The 21219-nt window shown below is 34.4% G+C and overlaps 1 protein-coding gene across 1 annotated transcript in view; it reads right to left on the reverse strand.

The window, feature by feature from the left end:
- The window catches only part of LOC130053972 (uncharacterized), a 108155-nt gene that overhangs the window by 31457 nt on the left and 55479 nt on the right, over positions 1-21219 (reverse strand). The window contains exons 33-51 of the mRNA XM_056161816.1: positions 20372-20581; positions 19633-19869; positions 16909-16988; positions 15925-16117; positions 13309-13548; positions 12331-12464; positions 11239-11435; positions 10811-10944; positions 9886-10002; positions 8965-9105; positions 8640-8805; positions 8004-8246; positions 7582-7847; positions 6581-6715; positions 6125-6220; positions 4718-4924; positions 2866-3142; positions 2009-2102; positions 947-1043 (exon numbers count right to left, since the gene is read on the reverse strand). Coding sequence (XP_056017791.1) covers positions 947-1043; positions 2009-2102; positions 2866-3142; positions 4718-4924; positions 6125-6220; positions 6581-6715; positions 7582-7847; positions 8004-8246; positions 8640-8805; positions 8965-9105; positions 9886-10002; positions 10811-10944; positions 11239-11435; positions 12331-12464; positions 13309-13548; positions 15925-16117; positions 16909-16988; positions 19633-19869; positions 20372-20581 — 3264 coding nt within the window. The remainder of the gene's footprint in view (positions 1-946; positions 1044-2008; positions 2103-2865; positions 3143-4717; positions 4925-6124; positions 6221-6580; positions 6716-7581; positions 7848-8003; positions 8247-8639; positions 8806-8964; positions 9106-9885; positions 10003-10810; positions 10945-11238; positions 11436-12330; positions 12465-13308; positions 13549-15924; positions 16118-16908; positions 16989-19632; positions 19870-20371; positions 20582-21219) is intronic.

Consider the following 21219-nt stretch of genomic DNA (forward strand, 5'->3'; position numbering starts at 1 on the left):
ATTTACCAATTTTCTCTGAGGCTCAAAAATGTCCAGCAACAAGCTGCAATGATTTGTATTTTGAGGCTTGTAGATCACTTTTATGAAACAATTGTATGAGTTAACAAGTTTCTTCATTTCCACATAAATAGAAAGTAGGTCAATAAAATGGTGCATGTTTGTAAAATTGTAGACAGATGGACAGACACATCAAAAACTATATGCCCCTGAATCTCCAATTACAGGGCCATAACAACGAAAATGATACGAAACTTTTTCTCAAGTAATACTACCAGTGAAAAAGTGATTAATTCTGAAGTGCCTTTTTCTTTGTGGTCAAGCACAGTCTAACCTTAACATCAATGACCAATTTACCAAACTACATAAATCAATGTTTCCAAATAACAACATTGCAAGAAATTTTCTTGTGGGTACATGAAGACTACAATGATTGCACAAAACGCTTTAGCTAAGTCCTCCACTGCTTCTGCTGTGATTAAGAAATGCCAAATTTTCTCCTTTGACTGATGAATCCAATGATGACTCACAGAAAGGACTAAATGTAATTTTGTCAGTTAATATAATACAACCATTGCACAAACTGTTACAAGATTTTTTGGAAAAAGAGCAGAGCAGACGTTAAACCATTTGTATCTGGTTATTCAACCAAATGAAAACATTAGATGATTATTAAATTGCGCTCACATACATTATTTAATTACCATATACTACATTTGTATAAAATTAATTTCGAATTCCTTGTATTATTATCTATACAACTGATACACATACTTGCAAGGGTCGATAATAAATTTCAGCAGCTGCTAAAATTCTCTGTAAGAGGCACTCTCAAAAGTGAATGTGCACGCTCTTGGTAATGCAGTGTTTGGATGTATCACTAAGTTACCATTAGTTATAATGTATGACCTATTGCTGTTCCATCCTGTCTTGTTAAAGGTATACCTACCACAGTATCCATCCACCACCGTCTGACGACTGGGACAACTGTCAGCTGAGTCTATGATGAATGAATTCAGGTCCGGTGAGCCATTAGGTATTTTTATCTACAAACATAGATCACATGTCCCTATTATATCTAAATGTATATTAAACCTAACCAAACAGACTAACCCCCACCTCCTGCTCTTTGGAGCTTTGAATATGACTGGTTTGCTGAAAATCTTTGTACATAAATGCTTTTTTTGAAATTGATATTTCAGAATGACATTGACAATATTCCTAAAATAGATGAATGCAAAGCAGACAAGCATACACACAGACAGACTAAGTGAAACCAATAACCCTATTTATACAAAACTTAAACTTGATCTGTAAACATACAGATGTAAAATACATGCTAAATTTTCAGCTTCTGAAATCAATGAGCTATGCTCAGTCCCATGATGACGATCCAAGTCACTATTGATGCTTAGTACCTGGGTGTAAATTAGATGGAAGGAAAAAGGCACATTTAGATGCGTATCCTTGGATGGAAGGCATGAAGTTTTACCAATATCCTCAAGATATTCCCTAGATTTGTTTCCCTCGCCAACTCACCCAATTTAATCAAATGCATTTTCTTACAAATGGTTGTAGTGTTTCCTTTCTTTGAAAAATAGCATTTTAATACAGTAATTTGATAGCAATTGAAGTATTCCATGCTTGTTTACTTAGTTGTTATTGTAATCCGGAAGTGACATGCCCTACAAATTATGTTAAATGCATGATAGAAGTTAGGGTGGATCCTTATCTTGAGAGTCCTGTATCAAATCGCCTGAACTTTCTCAGAATTGAAAGAATCAATCTGGAAATAGCATGTGCATATGTTTACATAGTATACAATGTTCACAAAATTGTTAAATCTGCAGAATGTATGGATGGACAGTGAAATCATTTGCAGAGGATATAATAATGCACTTTAAACATACAGATAAGAAACTCCCAACTTTGATCTTCAAGCTTATCAAAACATTACTAAAGCAATTTTTCCACAATTGAGTGATAAAACAGTACAGGGTAATCAACTTACTGAAAAGTCAAAAAGCTGGGATTCCAGGAAATTTCTGGTTAAAATGTCCGCAATAGTGAGAGTCTCGGGGGGATTACTCCTTGTTAAAGTGGCTCTGAAATCAAATAGTATTATATATTAATGCAACTTTCATTACTTTTAAAAATGTCTGTGTGCCATACTGATAAAAGAAAGGACTAAAACTTAATTACTAGTATTTCTATTTTACATTGCAATGAAGTTTCTTTGTCTTTAACAATATACTATAGTATATACAATGTACTACAAAACCCTGTCACTGCAATTACATAATTCTCTTCAGAACACTGAATTAGTGCCACTTAATAAGAAATGTTACCAATTCTCAGAATCTGATTAAAATGAGAACTGTGTTAGCTTACAAGAATCTAATCAACTAGAAATGATTCAAAATCAGAAATATAAGCTGTGTCAAGTCACAATCACTCCTTACAAGAGCTATATTAACTTACGCAGATTGGTGGATAGTGATGTATATGATTATCATTAACTTACGCAGATTGGTGGATAGTGATGTATATGATTATCATTAACTTACGCAGATTGGTGGATAGTGATGTATATGATTATCATTAACTTACGCAGATTGGTGGATAGTGATGTATATGATTATCATTAACTTACGCAGATTGGTGGATAGTGATGTATATGATTATCATTAACTTACGCAGATTGGTGGATAGTGATGTATATGATTATCATTAACTTACGCAGATTGGTGGATAGTGATGTATATGATTATCATTAACTTACGCAGATTGGTGGATAGTGATGTATATGATTATCATTAACTTACGCAGATTGGTGGATAGTGATATATATGATTATTATTAACTTACTCAGATTGGGGGATAGTGATATCTACGGTTGTTGGACTCAATATCGCTTGACGTTTCCTTCTTCCATTGGAACTGGATCTCTTACAGATGACGACAATTGTCACATCACTACAATCTGCCTGACCACAGATTTTGTTTCCCCATTTCACACTGATCGAGGCCAAGGCTTGCTGAATTAATGTAGGCATTGTACTGTTCACTCCTTCACAGTCTGGGGTAGAGATCTCTGGATAGGCTAGTCTTATTATCAGCTTCTTTTTTGCTTGGTTTTGGACCACTGCAAAAACATTTTTTTTTTTTAGAACAGCTGTACTGCTACTGGTTTATGAAATAATTCAATACAAGTACTGTTTCAAGAAATCCCAAGAAAGAGGGATTTAAGGATGAATATATTTGAATCACAACTACATTATCATTATGCTGTATTAGTAATATAAAATTAATCAAGGGTAACTTGTAGAGAATATCAACCATTATTGTATCAATAATACTGTATCATCTATACACTTGTATATAGAGAATATCAACCAAAATTACTAGTGTATAAATGACTGTCATGTATATACTTAAAGAGAATATCAATCATCTTTACTATATCATTATTGTATAATTCATTTATACTATCATTAAGTTAAAAGTACTATATCATGTATACTAGCTACTATATGATAAGTTTTATGTTTCAAATAATGCTACAACCCATTTTTTCCCAATAAAGTTATATTATGTCAGCTCTTCAGAATGAAACTTATTAAAAAAAATTGCAAAGTATATTTCTATAATCTACATGCATGACACAAAATCAAAGAGAAAAGGGGGCGTCTATGCACTTTTAAATATCAACAGGCCAGATGACATTAAATTTTATTTGACCTTTTAGCACTCAATTTAACTGTTTCCAATATGTACATAGTACTTTAAACTGAATATCTGGGGAAGTTCTGTTATCACAATTTACTTATCATATAAGTACTGGCATTATATGTTCTGATAATTAGTTCATTACACAAGGGAATATGTCTTTTATTCATATCCCATCCTTGGGGACTATTGCAGTTGCGCCATCTGCATACTTTGGCAATTTCATAATAATATACATGTTTATATCTTATTGCTTTTCCCAATAAGGCCAATTCAACTTAATTAGTAGATTATCATCCAGGGTCACCAAAAAGTATGGGGCGGGTGGGAGGATTTTATTTTTTAATTTTTATTTTCTGAGAAAAATATTAATGACATACGAGTTTTTGGTCGGCTACAGAAGTGCATCATTTATTACATATATCCATTTTCTTCACGTGGTTTTTTTTATGTTGCTATACCGGAAATGTAAACAAGAAGTGTAAATACCTGAGTCGGACATGACCATTTTCTGGAAATCGCAAGTTTCGTAAAGTAAAAAAAATCCCAGGCGGGCTGATTTTTGAGGGGCGGGTGGGGATGATAATCTATCAATTAAGTTGAATTGGCCTAATGGGAAGTTAATCTCTCAGCATTGTGATTGGGTGCTAGGTGGGTAAAGCATCATTATCAACAATACATGTACGTAAAATAAATCAACATTGATTTAAAGGATAGAAAATCTTTGTCAACCATGATCGCTTTATATTTTTGCATTTTTTGTACGATTTACTTAATTCCTGACTTCAGAATTTGGTACTCTTTTTCATCTTAAGCAATTGGATTTTTTCCTGGTTGGTTAATCAGACAAAAACAACACCTCTTTTAAGATCTCTGCATCTTCTTTTTTTGTTTGTTTTTGTCTGTTTTTAAATTTGGTAAATCATGGTGCAGTAATTTTAATACAATTTAAATGGCATTGTGCTTGTGTTATGTTTTTCAAAAAACTTACATCCACAAGATGGATATCGGATTGGAATATTTCTGTTGACAGGGTTCCAAGCTCCTGTAGGTCCACATGTGTAAACTTTGGGTGTGTATCGGTCAATTCTACGGGAGACATCTGTACATGCAACAGTACACCCGAAGTATGGGCTGTAGCTCCTCTCACAGCTCTGTGTTCCTAAATGTGGCGGTGTGGGGTTGGAACACTGTTCAGCTAGGAAATAGAGGACAGTGAATGTAAAGTAACAGAATAAGCAGTGATGTAAATAACTGTATATAAATACTGACAGAAGCAGTGATGTAAATAACTGTATATAAATACTGATATATTGTACACTACTACACATAGTTAAAGAATGGATATAAGCAGTGATGAAAAGTAAATAGTGTGCATCACTGTACATAAGTACTGATACAAGCAGTGATGTAAATAGATTGTGTACATTATTGTACACATATACTGGTATACGGGAAAATATTCCTGAGGACATCCTGGTGAAAAAATCTGACAAACAACCTTCAATTTACAATTGATGACAGGGTGGTGTCAATTGAACAGAAAGTACTGTATGACATAGATTCCATATATACATGTACTTTTAATACCAGTGATATTCATCTTTTCAAAATTATTGCATTATTTTGCCATAAATCACAGCAGCATATTTCCCAAATCCACATTTTGTAATTGCAATAAAAAAATTAAATATCTCAATATTGCTGCAACGTAACTACAACAGAAAGTCTGTAGCTTTCCTATTGATTTTACAATTTGACTTTACAGAAATCAAACATAAAAATATAGATTTTTACCATTTATGTCTACTTGCAGCAACATGCATAATACCGTAAAACACTTTCTATTCACAACAACTTTATTTCGCAATTCACCAGCGTGGATTTGCAGCAACTAAGTTTCTCACAACAAAGATAAACTTAAATATGAGAGACATTAAAGGACTGGTTTGTGGCATGAAATATCCGCGATGAACTTTGCAAAAATTTGTCACACACAAATAATAGTTGGTTTACAGTAATATTAGTTGGTTTACAGTATATGTACTTAGAAACATGAAACTAGTAGGTACTTTGTGGAAACTCAAACATTTTTCTGCAGAGAAGTAAAATTACAATTTTTAAAATTTGCAGAAAAGAAATGTAAAATTTGCAGAAAAGAAATGTAACTGTCCAAATAAACAAATACCGTTAACTGCATTACAGTGTAGCACAGGTAACATGAAACAACATTATTTTACATTTGTCAGAGTCTATTACTATTAATTGCTTTTCATTCTGAATACACTATTAAACACGTACATAACTGCAAAAATAAAAAAAAATTGTTGGCAGATAACTTGTACATATCAAAATATGAAACTTAACTGTAATATTCATTTATAAACACTATACTTACGCATGACATAAATGTTGAAAGAGCAAAAAGCCGAGGTCCCAGAGCTGTCACGGATTGCATAAACATTGGTGTGTTTGCCCCATAAAAATGTATCTCCTGGAAAAAACAAAACAGAAATGGTATGTACGCCCAGACCTGTGTATGAAACAATCAAGTATTTCATACAAACCATTTAAGTGAAATGTAATTGCAATAGTGGTAGATATAGTTATGGTTTTGAAATTCTTTCTAAATCAGAAAATGAGCACAATGGGTTATCTTTCTGGCTGTAGAAATGTTTGCCTAAACTGGAAGAAAACATTTCATGCATCCTCATGTGTCTAGTAACTGTGTTATCATGCCTGACAAATATGATTCCCATCAAAAAATTCCTGGCATGGATTTTTTTTTTTTTTTTTTTAAAATACAGAAAACCAATGTAAATCTGTGACTAAACAGTGCTGAGTTTCTGCTTACCTGTCTTGTATGTGCTTTCTATAGAAGTAGCACCTTCTGGAATAGGCTCTGTCCAACTGACCGATGTCAATCTGTCCGCAGACACTTTGTATATAGTGGGGGGACAGGGAGTCTTAAAGATAGGCTTGCTTTTATCTAAAGATAAATACTGAAGTTAGTGCTACAAGTTGGCTGGAAAAAAATTGATTAATCAGAATAATCAGAGAGACTGGTTTAGCATTCTGAATTTCCATATCTGATTAAAATACATCATTTGTGCACAATTTTCAAAACCTGCAAGTGTGATGATTATGCAAACAAAGTTTTTTTCCTGAAAATTATTTATGGAATATTGCTGTATTGTATATAGTGGAGTCAAGGAAAGGGAATTAATGGAAATGACCAGTTGTTGCCCAATCCTTTTCACCTGAATAAGATATTGTGAATGAAAACTTGAAATCACTCTCATGCATGATCAGCTAAGGATTATTATTTTCTTATAATCAATGATTGGAGTAACATCACTAAAATCCAGTTGCACGAAGATGAGTTATGTTAACAGACAGTTAACTTCTAGTTAACGCTATATAAATGTAAGGGTTAATGGGAAGTTAACTGTCTGTTAAAGTTAACTAACCATCATGCAACTGGGTCAAGCTTGTTTTCAAGTATTCATATAGGATATACTTCATTGGATCTCATTTACATTTGAAATTCAAATAAAAAACCTACACACTATGCTACTATAAATGTACTCTTTCAAAACTTAAAGTTATGAGGCCATGGACTCTCTCAATCATTTATATGTACTTACAAAAATTAAATTCTATCAGTCTAGAGCTATGCTCAAACACAGTCACTTAGGATTCATAATAATAATAAATGTAAACCTATACAGCTCATCTTTCCAAAGCTCATTCTTATACTAAATATTGTGATTTCAGCCAATTATCAGGACAACTATTGGCCAACAAGCCCCCCCCCCCCCCCCCCCCCCCCCCCCCCCCCAAGTAAACACTTACTGTTAGTAATACAGTTGCTGCCGCTGCACTGTTTCTGAGCACTTGACGGATATACAGGCTGCACACCACGATGATAAATGAACTCATTCCAACGTAAAATGCTTCCACTAAAAACCTTTCTGGGGTCATTATGCAGTAGTGGCGTTTCAGTTTCAAAGTCTAAAGCTCTGTTGTACACATTCAACTGACTCACATATCCTCGGAATCCTTTATCATCTTCTGGGGTCATGGAACTGTCGAAATCTGCACCAAGTGTGACCCAAACACTGTTTGAATAGAAAGAAGTGTTGTGAATAAACAAACAGGATACGTCGCTGGTGAGGGAAAGGAATAGTGAGCATAATCTAATAACAAGAACTTATACAAGTGTATAATGAAAGCTTGATGTTGTATATCTGAACATTTGTTCAAAATCCCCTTACTTTTCTGCAAATGTAGAGGTGTAGTCAGTGTTAATCTCTCCCTGTCGAAAACTGTTCACCACTACATCAAAATTTCCTTTGTCCTTCTTCCATGTCACCACCACATAGTTCCATCTTCCATCATTAGCCTTTTCCCTTTGATAGTTAACTCTCTGTGGATTTTGGCCATTTCTGTCATATACTGCCAGTCCATTGTTGTCCAGGGAAATGAACTTTCTGACCCCTGTTAGAGTGTTGGGAAACCTACAGAAAATGATACATCTATCTAAGGGGCTATAAATTAGAAATCACAGCATTATACACTCACACTTATCAATTTTCCTTCCATTTTAATACAACATTACAAGCTAAGGTTAAATAACTTATAACCAGTGTTTAAATACTGACACATACTGATTAACAAATTGCATCATTATAAAACCATTAATTCAGCTTTTGACAAAATTCTCATTTTTTTTTTAAAGAAGTTTTCATTTGCAAGGATAAAATAACATATAACTTTAAATTCACTACAGCAATAAAGAAGCTGCAAATATACGAAATGAGCCACCAAGATGACGACACTGCACTTAATAATCAACAATTATTTTCCATAATTTATACAAGATATATCTCTTTAACATCACAAATTCTTACTTTGCAATGAAAACTGTAAGGAATGTTCCAGACATGGAGGCATGATAGAAGCGGACCCAAATACTAATGGAGAAAGAGTCCCCATTCAAGTTGATGGGGTATGGGAGTGCTGCATATCCATTCTGCTTTGTCAGGTAAAAGTACATATCATAATTTACATCCAAATCTGTGAAAAAAGGATTTGTAAATCAGTGCTGTTTCTCATCAACATACCTTCTCTAAGAATGGATTTTATGAGATAGCATTTCGAAGACAAATTTTTGTTTATTGATACCCAACATAACACATGTTTAGGAAGTAACTGGGATACAATGTGCTTGCTCACCTCTGAAGCAGGTCTCTCCTGTTTTTCCCAATGGACAACGGCAATAGTGGGCATTAACCATATCAATACAGGTGCTGGTGCTGGGGCAGTTGTTATTAGCACAGTCATCAACATTAACACTGCAGTTATCACCGGAATACCCTGTGGTCAATCAAGATGGGAAAAAATGTCATGGCAATTAACTTCATACAATTCCTGATAAATCCAGAATTTTTGTGTCAACATTTTAATGGTTACTCCAATTAATACTCTAGATGTTTCCAGATCCAGGGTACTACATGTATTGCTCCTATATCACACCTGATTACTATGGCTGACTTAGTGGAGCCCAGTCTTCAGGATATATGTTAATGAATTAAAGTAAAATGTGTTGAATGCAGGTGGTTAATTGTAAAAGTGTGACTTCCAACTAGTCAAATACATGCTGGACACAGTGATACTAGGTGTGTGACCACTAGTCAGATAGGTGCTGGCTACAGTGATCCTAGGTGTGTCGTGCTGGACACAGTGATCCTAGGTGTGTGACTACTAGTCAGATACATGCTGGACAGTGATCCTAGGTGTGTAACTACTAGTCAGATAGGTGCTGGACAGTGATCCTAGGTGTGTAACTACTAGTCAGATAGGTGCTGGACACAGTGATCCTAGGTGTGTAACTGCTAGTCAGATACGTGCTGGACACAGTGATCCTAGGTGTGTGACTACTAGTCAGATAGGTGCTGGACAGTGATCCTAGGTGTGTAACTGCTAGTCAGATAGGTGCTGGACAGTGATCCTAGGTGCATTATGCTGGATACGGTGATTTCTAGGTGTGTCACTAGCTTTGTAGGCAATTACACAAAATGAAACAATCATTGCCAACAATTTCTTCACTAATTTTGCAAAACCTGACAAGTATGCGAGGCTTAATATGTCACTTACCAGGTTGGCAGTCACATCTAAAACCTGGAGCCAGGTTAATACACTTTCCTCCATTTTCACACTTGTTGGGATCAGCACAATGGTTTACCATGGTCTCACAACCAATTTGTCGATAATCTGTCAAAAGACAGGAAATGTGAAGTATAGTTTCATCATGATAAAATGTAACCAAACTTTACTTTAATCTAAACTTTCCTTTACATCTGGAAATTTTTGTAAAATTTTATTTTTCCTTGATTGGTCATGACAGAAACATATATAACAGAGATTAGCAACTTTCCCAAGTCTCATATTATCCCTACGTGGACCCGTTTTTTCGGTTAAAAAAATGCACATACTGATCTAAATTATGTATACCATGAAAGATAAATGAATGATATTAAGATGAATGAAAGATATTAAGTTCAAACCTTCAAAATCCTATCATTAAAACATTCAAAATTTTCAAAAGAAATTTCACTTCAAAGTAAAATGAAAGTGAAGCTTCAAAAGGCGACATATGACTGAAACTCTGAAAAATTGGTGAGATTTCATGAAATGTTTATAATGTGCCTACTTTTTTGTAAAAGTTATTTGTTGATCATCAAATCATTTCAAAACTTGTTACATTTGATTCCAATTTATGATAGGAGTGAAATAAACTCAATATCATTTAATCAAACCAATAAATAGGAATTAACAATGATTTATAGGCGGGACTGTCACTCATTTTAAGCGGTAAACATGCCGCCATAGGAGTTGCTCATCTCTGGTCGTGTCAATTCATACACAAGACAAATTTTTGCAATTGAGCAATATAATCGTACTAATCAACATAGGCCATCCAAAGTATCGTCTCTTGAAATCATTTAAGAATAAAATCATCACAAAAAAACAATCTGATTTTTCACACATATAGTTTGAATAATCAATATAAAAATCTTACCACCATTGGGGCATGTACATTTAGCAATAGTATTAATGCCTTCTTCACAAGTAGCTCCATTCAAACAAGGGCTCAAATCACGACATATGTTTGGTTTATTTTCACACACATCTCCGTAAGTATTTTTAGGGCACCTAATAAAAATTATATACATTTGTCATTGATTTTTTTCCCCAAATTCACATTTAAATCCATTATCATTCTATTCAATTTTTGCCAAGATCTGACCCAAATACAACAAGATCTGACCAAAATACAACAAGGAATCAAGTGATAAAATTTTCCAGACTTTTCACTTCTAATAATTTGCATGAACATCAGTCATGAATATATATGATTTTTCCTTTCATTTTTTAATTGCTATATGATTTTTCACTCATTGGTCATTGGATGGGATTTATGTTGGCTGCAGTAGACATTTAATTTACCTGCAGAAAGACTTTTTGAAGATGTTGAGACATGGTGCACTACTGGGGCACCTGTTGTTGACCTGGCATTCATCATAAATTCTCTCACATTGCTTCCCTATCCAACCAACAGGGCATGAGCATTGGAAGTCGGCCACTTTATCTGTGCAGTTCCCACCATGCATACATGGTTCAGATTCACATTCATTAATTTCAATCTGAAATAAAGAGAATAAATCAAACAAGATCAAAAACTTTGGTACCAAAGAAAAGGTCATGTCACAAGGAATGCATACATGAAATATGAAAGCCCTATCATTTGCTACTCAAAAGTTAAGAGCAAGGTTAAAGTTTCAGACAGACAGGACAAAATACGTCCTAGACTATAGCTGCAGGGGCATAACAAAACCTTGGATCCACACAACTTGAGAAAATTTGGATTTGATTTAGCGTAGATCTGCTACTTTTGAAAAGATATTGTTTTGATTAATTTCCTGTTATTTCCATATAAAAACTTTGACTCCCTATTATGGCCCCATCCTACCCCCGGGGAAAATGATTTGAACAAACTTGAATCTACTATATGTTAGGAAGCTTTCAAGTAAATTTCCACTTTTCTTGCTAAGTGATTCTTGAGAAGAATATCTTTTAAGATTTTCCCTATATATTTGCATGTAAAACTTTGATCCCCAATTGTGGCCCCCATCCTTTCCCTAAGAGCAATTATTTGAACAAACTTTAATCTAGACATATGTCAGGAAGCTTTCATGTATATATCAACTTTTCTGGCCAAGTAGTTCTTGAGAAGATTTTTAAAAGACGCCACAATATTTTCACTATTTATCAATTGTCTTCACTTAGAAAACAGTGTGACCATTCATTTGAACAAACTTGAATCTTCTTAACCCAGTGAGGCATGCTTTGTGGCAATTTTCACTGAAATTAGCCCTGTGGTTCTGGAGAAGAAGCTGAAAATGTTAAGTTAAGGGACAAACAGATGGACGCTGGACAAAAGATAATCAGAAAAGCTCATTTGAGCTTTCAGCTCAAGAGAGTTTATAAAATATCTGTATAACTTCATAACTTCATGATTTCTTAAGTAGTGATACTCACAGAACAATTTTTTCCTGTGTATCCTGGTTTGCAAATACAGAAGAAATCGTTGACTCTGTCCTCACATCTAGAACTTCCCTCAGTACTGCAAGGTGCTGTATTACATTCAGGAATGTTGCTCTGGCAAAAATCACCTGGAGTAAACAATAGCATAATCTGTCAACCATTTAAGCATCATTCAGAGAGTATGCCAGTCTTTAACTTGTACCATACTAACTTGCCCCATCTTTTCATCAATAATTCGCCCCAAGAAGAAATACACATATTGATTATGGCCTAAACACCCAACTCGCCCGTTCACAAAAGAAACATGGAAATATATTCTGAAATGCCATCAAAAGAATCATTTCTAGATGAATTAAGTACTGTTATGCTCTATGGCTTTAAGTTTACAATTTATAAAAAAAATTAGGTATTGCATTACTATAGAATTGCAAAGGCGTGTTTTAAATCAACATGAAGCAAAATGTACCATGTTCTCAGAATTAAGACAACATATTTTTATTATAATGTGGCAGTGTTCTAATGCAAATCTGTACTAATTTTAATTTGTTTTTAATCATAAATTTATGATTTTCACAATTTTGGTAGAAGGTTTGTTGCTTATTATAATTATGCAAACAGTTTTACTGCTTGATGTTCAGGTGTTAAGAAAAAGACTTCTGAAGATTGCATTAACTTTTATGGTTTTGGCCCCGCCCCTAAGGCACCGACCGGGTCGATAAAATTCATAATTTTTGTTTCTCTTTATCCTTAGATGCTAAACATCAAAATTGGTTAGCAATGGTTCAGTTGTCTCACTGCATTCCCCGAGTATTTCAAAGAAATAGCAATTACAAGTCCTCCGAAACACCTGTGCTGTCTTGGCCATATGGTAAGTATATTTTTCGCGGGGGGTGGGGTGGGGGATGGGGGGGTTCGGGTTCAAAAAGCACTAATTGTTACCTTATCCTTTCTCACCTCAACTATTAAATTTACCTGTGTAACCGGGAGCACATTTACAATCATATCCTTGGTTTCCTGGTTTATCAATGCAGGTGCCACCATGGAGACAGTTATTTACTTCACAAAAGTCAATGTCATGTTGACAGAGCTTGCCATCGTACCCAGTGGGACAACTGCATGAGAAGTCATTCAATCCTGAAGAACAAGTTCCTCCATTCAGACATTGGTTCGTCATACAGAAGTCCTTTCTGTTGCAGGTACCACCATGAAACACTGTAAATATACAAATATAACTCTTAAACATCTAGTCATTCTAATACTGTGGAATTGATCATTTTTGTACTTGCCGAGGACCAGGAAACCTTGAACAATAATTATAGACAAGATGAGCACGGATTTGCAAGCATGGGCAACGGCAAATGATGTGTTGGGCATGTGAATACATATACTGTAGATGTTATGAAAAACACGATTCTCGAATAGTATATAACAAGAGGCATTCAGTGCGACTGTACATTGTAACTCTCATGATGTTTCTATCAATACTTTTCTCGCATGGTTGTGCACAAACACCATAAATGTCACTCCTTCTCAAATATGCACAAGAAAATCATCTTTTCTTTACATTGAGTAGACCAGTACTTCTTTAATACCTGTATACAATTTGTCGAAATTGTCAAATTGTATCATACCGACAAAACTTTGGTCTAGTTTTAACATTTTAAAAAAAAACCTGTTTATTATGGCACATCCATCCACCTCTAAGTAATTTCTTTACTTCCTCTTAAACAGAAAGCAGAAGTCAATAATATGGCACTCTTTTATAAAATTGTGAGCATTGAAAATTCGGTTTATTCTCTAAAGTATGTTAATTTATGTTGACTTCAAAACAAATTCCATTTGTTGAAATGAAAAAAAAAATCATCAATATTATGCACCCAGGGGTGCAAAAGCCGAGTTGCATGGGATACATTGTAAAGTCAGGAATGATGTGGCATATTTATAATTGTGAAGAACTAATTTCAGTTTTCAAGTTACTGTCCAGAAACCATATTTGTCTGAAGTTTCAATCTATTTTTGGTCACTGTGACTTTGACCTTTGACCTTTTTTCTCCAAAATCAATAGCGGCCTGGCTTTGCTGGTATCCAACAATATAGCCAAGTTTCGTTTGATTCAAATGAAAAAAATTCAAGTTATTCTCCAGAAACCAATTTTTTTTTTAATTTTAAATCTATTTTCGGTCACTGTGACCTTGACCTTTGACCCATTTTCTCCAAAATCAATAGGGGTCTTTCTTACCTGGTACATAACAATATCTTTAAGTATCATTTGATTCGGATTTAAACTTTCTGAGTTATCATCCGGAAACCAAATTTTTCTGAAATTTTCATTCTATTTTCGGTCACTGTGACCTTGACCTTTGATAATTTTTCTCCAAAATCAATAGGGGTCTTCCTTACCTGGTACCCAACAATATATCAAAGTTTCATTTGATTAGATTGTAAACTTTTCGAGTTATCATCCGGAAACCAATTGTTGACGCCCAACCGCCCACCCGCATCAAAAAACCAATAGCCGAGTTCAACTTCGTTGCAACTCGGCTAAAAATTCCAATTCATTCTATCTTAATGCAATTTTCCCCAACTGAAAGGGTATCGGTACCATTCCCATACATTAGAAGAAAAACACTGCTTTGTCATGAAGCATTATGTAAATTCAAACTTTTCTAGTCCAATGGTTCTTGAGAAGAGTTTTGCCTATATATTCACATGTAAAACTTTGATTGCCTATTGTGGCCACACCCTACCCCCAGGCACTATGACTTCACAAACTTCAATCTGCACCATGTCAGGAAGCTTTCAAACATTTTTGGCCTAATGTTTCTTGAGAAGCTTTTCCCTATATATTCACATGTAAAAATTTGATACCCTATTTTGCCCCAACCTACACCTGGAAGCCATGATTTGAATTTGCACTATGTCTGGAAGCTTTCTTGTAAATTTCAACTTTCCTGGCTTATTGGTTCTTGAAGATTTTTAAATGAAACCCAACTCTATTTTTGCCTTTTCTTTATTATCTCCCTTTCCACACAGCATGAATCTTCATATGAATAATATTGAATCCCCTTCACCCAAGGATGATAAATACCAAGTTTGATTGAAATTGGAACAGATTATGATTCTGGAGAAGATAAAAATGTGAAAATTTTACTGACAGGACAGATGACAGACAAATGGTGATCAGAAAAGCTCAATTGAGCTTTCAACTTTTTGTCAGAATAGGTTAATCAAAACGAGAGTGAAACTTGATCTGTATGTACTCATCTACCTCAGATTCCTAAATTAAAGCATTATGGAAAAAGTGTGGGAAATCATATTTGACATGAATCTTGTAAAAATCACTCAACTGTCTTGATATTTAACATACTTTAGACTAAGTAAACCACATACCATTTTTCTGCTTCCTAAATCAAAGTATGATAAGAAAGATCCTGTAAACTAAGTTATGACAGACGGACAGACAGACAAAACAGAGTGCTAGTCTCCCATGACTACGTCAGTAGAAGGCTAATAAAATCCCTGTGAATAGAGTTGGATGTACAGCCTAAAATGATGTAATTAAATGGACCTTAAATCCACAATTCCTACCTTTGTAAACAGAGCATTTGTACCGAACTTCATAGTCTTCACAGGGATTGGTTGAACTAGCACTGCATTCAATTCCCTCCACTCCACATGACCTAGCAAATGAATCTCCTGTTTGTGCTGAAGGGACTTCAGTACCCACTACACGGCATTCTGCATCAATGGGATCTGTTCCATTGCATACATTTATACCATACTAAAAAAAAAAAATTGCTACAGTGAAAAACATGCATTGATGTTACACAAAATCTGTGATCTATGTTTGAAAATAGCTACGGTCATTTAATCTCATTTATTATATGTTACTAAGTAACATCTTATATCCCTTATTAACACTCAGTATGATTTAATACCACTTACTGTCACCCAATACCACTTATTGTAATATTCAAATGTAAAGATACATCAAGTACTAACTGTAAGAAAAGACTGATTCTCAGTTACTATCATCAAACCCAATATGCTCTCATTTAACATGTTGTTTAATTCACAAAATGAAATATTTATTTGTAATATATGTAAATTCCTTGACCTAAAAACTTTAGCCACTATTACATCAGAGAAGATTATCTTTGGTTGTTTTAAATCATTTAAAGTTTAAAGATCATCAACTCGTGGACTCTCTCATGACAGCAACAATGAAGTCTATTACACGCAGTAAAACACTTGGTGAAATTTAGAGACATCTTATAATATCATATATCACAATACACGTGATATCGAGTTAGAGACATCTTATAATATCATATATCACAATACACGTGATATCGAGTTAGAGACATCTTATAATATCATATATCACAATACACGTGATATCGAGTTAGAGACATCTTATAATATCATATATCACAATACACGTGATATCGAGTTAGAGACATCTTATAATATCATATATCACAATACACGTGATATCGAGGCTGTTTTGAAATACCTATTGATAGATATGCATTGTCCCAGCACTACTCAATGCCAGCCACTACTACTTACAGTGGACAGCTGCACTCTTTTCTCATTCTCATTTCCTCCATTAGGTGAGCTCATATCATACCATGGGCTCCAGTAGTCATCTGAAACAAACCACAGATCTATACAATATACAATTAAGCTGTGGTACCTGGTATTCATTCAGAACAAATCAGAGATATATATCATTAGGATTCGAGCTCTAGAACCTGGCAGTCATTTTGAATTTGAATATCATCTACAATAAAAATGATCTTCAACAGTATGTTACTGATACATTGATTTTTTAAATAAACAAGACATGTGCAGTGTAAGTTACTATCCTTTACCCATGTGTTTGCTCAAACTTGCAGAGAATATGTATAAAAAAAAAAAAATTAAAAAAATCTCAGTAAATTCTCATGAAAATTTTCACGAGATTCCTATTTTTGTTGATTTACACACAGGAAGATATTGTTACATGAAATCAATACAGTAGAAACAAATATAAGAATTTCAAATGGAAAATTTTATCAGAACTATTCGAATGGACCACCTCAGAATACTTTGTTTGATAGGTTAGTTAACTGTATATTGTTAACTGGTTGGTGACTGTATCATTTCTCAAACTTGCTATAAAAGCCTCATGCAAGAGATGAATCTTGAATCACATGATATTTATCCAGGTTACCTAGACAGGGCTTAATATCCCTTGTATGCAGGTCCGATATACAGACCCATTCCCCCATGAAAATTGCCTAAAATATCAGCTTACAAGCATAGTAAGAACGGTGCCTGTGCTGTTACGTAAAATCTGCAACATCTTGGGATTGAATAATACCGTGTCTAAAAGACATGCACTAATATATCAAATATAAACACACATATACACATCAAACCCCTAAAAGACATTAGGTAAGTACATACTAATAATGAATATTTGGGTGTGTGTGTGTTCCAAACTAAGTGTATCTATAATGGTGATTTATATTAACTTATGCAATGTAAACTATTTGATTTCATCCCACTTGAAAGAAATAGGTGAAAATTTTTAGTTCATTCTTGACTACTTTATCTCTCGGACATCTCCAGTTGGCCTAATTAGTATATTGTATGCATTGCATGCACCTTTTTCACATGTGGTCGGAAAGAAAACAATGCCATTGGTAAGTTTTAACATTGAGTTCATCGACTGTAGATATTAAGGAATAAGGACCTATCAGACTAAATTCATTATGCTACATCATATGTAAAACAATAAACGGTAGTTAGATCTTAACTGATCCAAGAATTGCCAGGAAAAAAACATGTGGTATTCTATAAATAAGACAGTCAAGTGTTCAGTCCTTGGCTCGTTTTGCTGTCTGTTGAAACTATTTTAATTATTATCTCCACAACCGTCGTTTTCTGCATGCGCATTTTTTATTTACCACTGTCAGAAACCTATGGTTGATTACATACATTAACACTAAAATACTAAAAAAAACTTGGTAACCTTCAGCGCTATGACAAAAGTATTTGCGATTTTTCAAAATGGCTACAGCTTACCTTTGCCTATCGATTAGGAAAAGAGCGATAACTCTATGGAAAATTCTAGTTATCCCTTGATTTCTTCACACAGTTATCCTTATGTCATAAATGATGTAATTAGATACAATTTGTCGTCTGTAAACATCTTAGTCAGAGTGAACAAGCAAAATTTAATCATGGGTCGAAAGTCTTCCAAAATTTCCAACGATGTCAAAAAATAGTGGTGGACATGAAATTAGAGGGGCAAAAAACATAAGTTATTGTGAATTTGTTACATATACCCGAGTCAACCATCAGATCTATTTGGAAAAAATATTTGTCAACTGCTGAAATTAGAGCTTTGAAAAGAAAAGGATGCCCCCAGAAGCTTTTAGTACAGGATCAGAACTGGATTATTAGACATATGAAAACTAACAGAGGAAAGGTGTTAAAAGATATTACTAATGAATTTAATGAAAGCAGGGATGCAAATGACTGTTCACCCACAGACTGTTCAAAGGTATTTGAGTAATCACGATTTTAAGCGACAAAAATTGTCGTTTCCGAGATCAACAGGTACCATGGGGTAGGTACACTATGTATAGTTAATGGGAATATTAATGCAGTCAAATACATGTCCATATTAGAAGATCAACTTTGGCCCGTTATTGTCCGACATTTCTCCAACAAAACCCATCGTTTTTAAGACGACAATGCCCCCATCCACAGAGCTCGAATTAGCCTAGAATATAAACAAAATAATAATATTCCTACAATTGTATGGCCAGCTCAATCACTGGACATTAACATTATTGAAAATTTGTGGCTTAAAATCAAGAGAACTCTGCAAAATAGAGCTCCAAATATCAAAACTCCAGAAGAACTGTTCGACACAATTTTACAAATCTGGCAATCCTTTGATGAAAACTATATCAAATCCCTGTAAGAATCCATTCCCCGTTGACTATTAGCTGTAATCAAGTCTAAGGGCCACCTCACCAAGTATTGATAAAGATAAGTCAGTTATTTGTTTTACATTTTATTGTTTGTTTCCAGGAAGCGCATCGTTGTTTATGTCCGCCATTTTGAAAAATCATGAATACTTTTGTCATGGTGCTGTATATTATCATAAACCTATGCTCTATAGGTACTAACAAAAATACAACAGAAATTAGCATCCTGCAGAGGAATGAAGTTAATAATATACAGTAAACAGTACTCAGAGCAAGAGGGGAATTCCAAGCCAAAAAAATATCTTACCATCTGGGAAATTACACTTCTTGATGTTCAGAACAGATTGGGGTGCACTGGTGAAGGTGGCAGTTGTTGGGGCAGTTTGAAACAATAAGCAGACTCCAGCTCCAAAAGTAAATGCTTGACATCTTGCATCTGTCTCACATTGTTGACGACAGAAGGTGACGTTCGCATTTGTATATTGGCTGTAACTACCCAAACTGGTTCCATTGTCCCGGTACATTTCATATGGACAGATTTGACCTTCACAAATAAGAAAGTAGAGTGAACACTTTTGAAAATGAGGCCCAAGGCCCACATTTATATTCACCTGAATCATCTGCAAGGCATCTCAAAGATGATGACTTGTTAGTTTTGGACACTAATAATATACAGACTAGTTGTATAACTTAAAACAATATCAACAGACTCTATTGCAAAATCAATAAACTTCACTACAAAACAAATGATCATTGATGCAAAACCTATAGCCATTACCAAAATTGACGCTAGATGGCGTGCAAAGAACGGACATTATTGGAAAATCATCTTTACGTTCTTTTTATGTGCAATGTAAACAGAGCACTTATCTTAAGTAATTAATTACTTCAGTAATAAGAAAAGAATTTAAACACATTAATGATTATTACTGAAATCAAAATTAGAACTGAAATACCATAACAGATAACTTTTGTGAAAAGTTAAAACGGTAAGAAATAGGAATTTTATGCTCGGGAAAACGGTTTGATTGTATATGAATACTTGCCATAAGAATAACCAGGATTACAAAGACATCTGTAGTTGTCCAGTGGATAAGCATCCACACACTGACCATTGTTACAAATATTTAGACTACATGGATTGACCCGTTCTTCACAATGTGAGCCCCTATAGCCAACAGGACATGTACAAGAATAGGTGTCCACTCCATCTATGCACGTTCCACCATATAGACATGGGTTTGAGGCACACTCATCTGAAAAACATTACAGCATGAAGTAGGATCTTTGGATAATTAGCAAGGTACATTCATCTAGAGAAGAGCTGCTTTGAGACTGTTATCTATCCCCAGGCAACCAAAGCAAGAACTTGCAACAATATACAAAAACAACCCAAAATAAAAGTTTATGTGCATTCTTGATTCTGACAATACAGAATGCCTGTGTACAATAGCTATTACAGACTTGATTGCGAGACAGAATTGAGCATGATTAAGCCATTATCACAGCAGAAACTTTGATAGACCAGGAGGAAAAACAACAAATTTTGATAGACCTGAGGTGATAAGAAAGGCATGAAATGACGATATAATTATTAGTTATGGAATGATTGTTGCCAATGAACGATTGTCTGTCATTCCGTGCTCTTCGATGCTACTTATCGATTACTGAATAAATATTGCCGACGTTACTACTTAAATGAATCTGGACTATACTTCATTTTTGTCCTTACTATACATTTCAAAACAATATGTTTTATTTTGAATGTCCAACCCAATGATAAAATGACAAACAAAATCACTGGGGACATGCATATAGTCAGTCACTGACCAAAACAACAATTATAAGCGATGGTGGGGATGGTCGTCAGATTTATCTATAACCTGGTTTGGCC

This window comes from Ostrea edulis, chromosome 4 (genome assembly GCF_947568905.1).
Source record: "Ostrea edulis chromosome 4, xbOstEdul1.1, whole genome shotgun sequence".
NCBI classification, from domain to species: domain Eukaryota; kingdom Metazoa; phylum Mollusca; class Bivalvia; order Ostreida; family Ostreidae; genus Ostrea; species Ostrea edulis.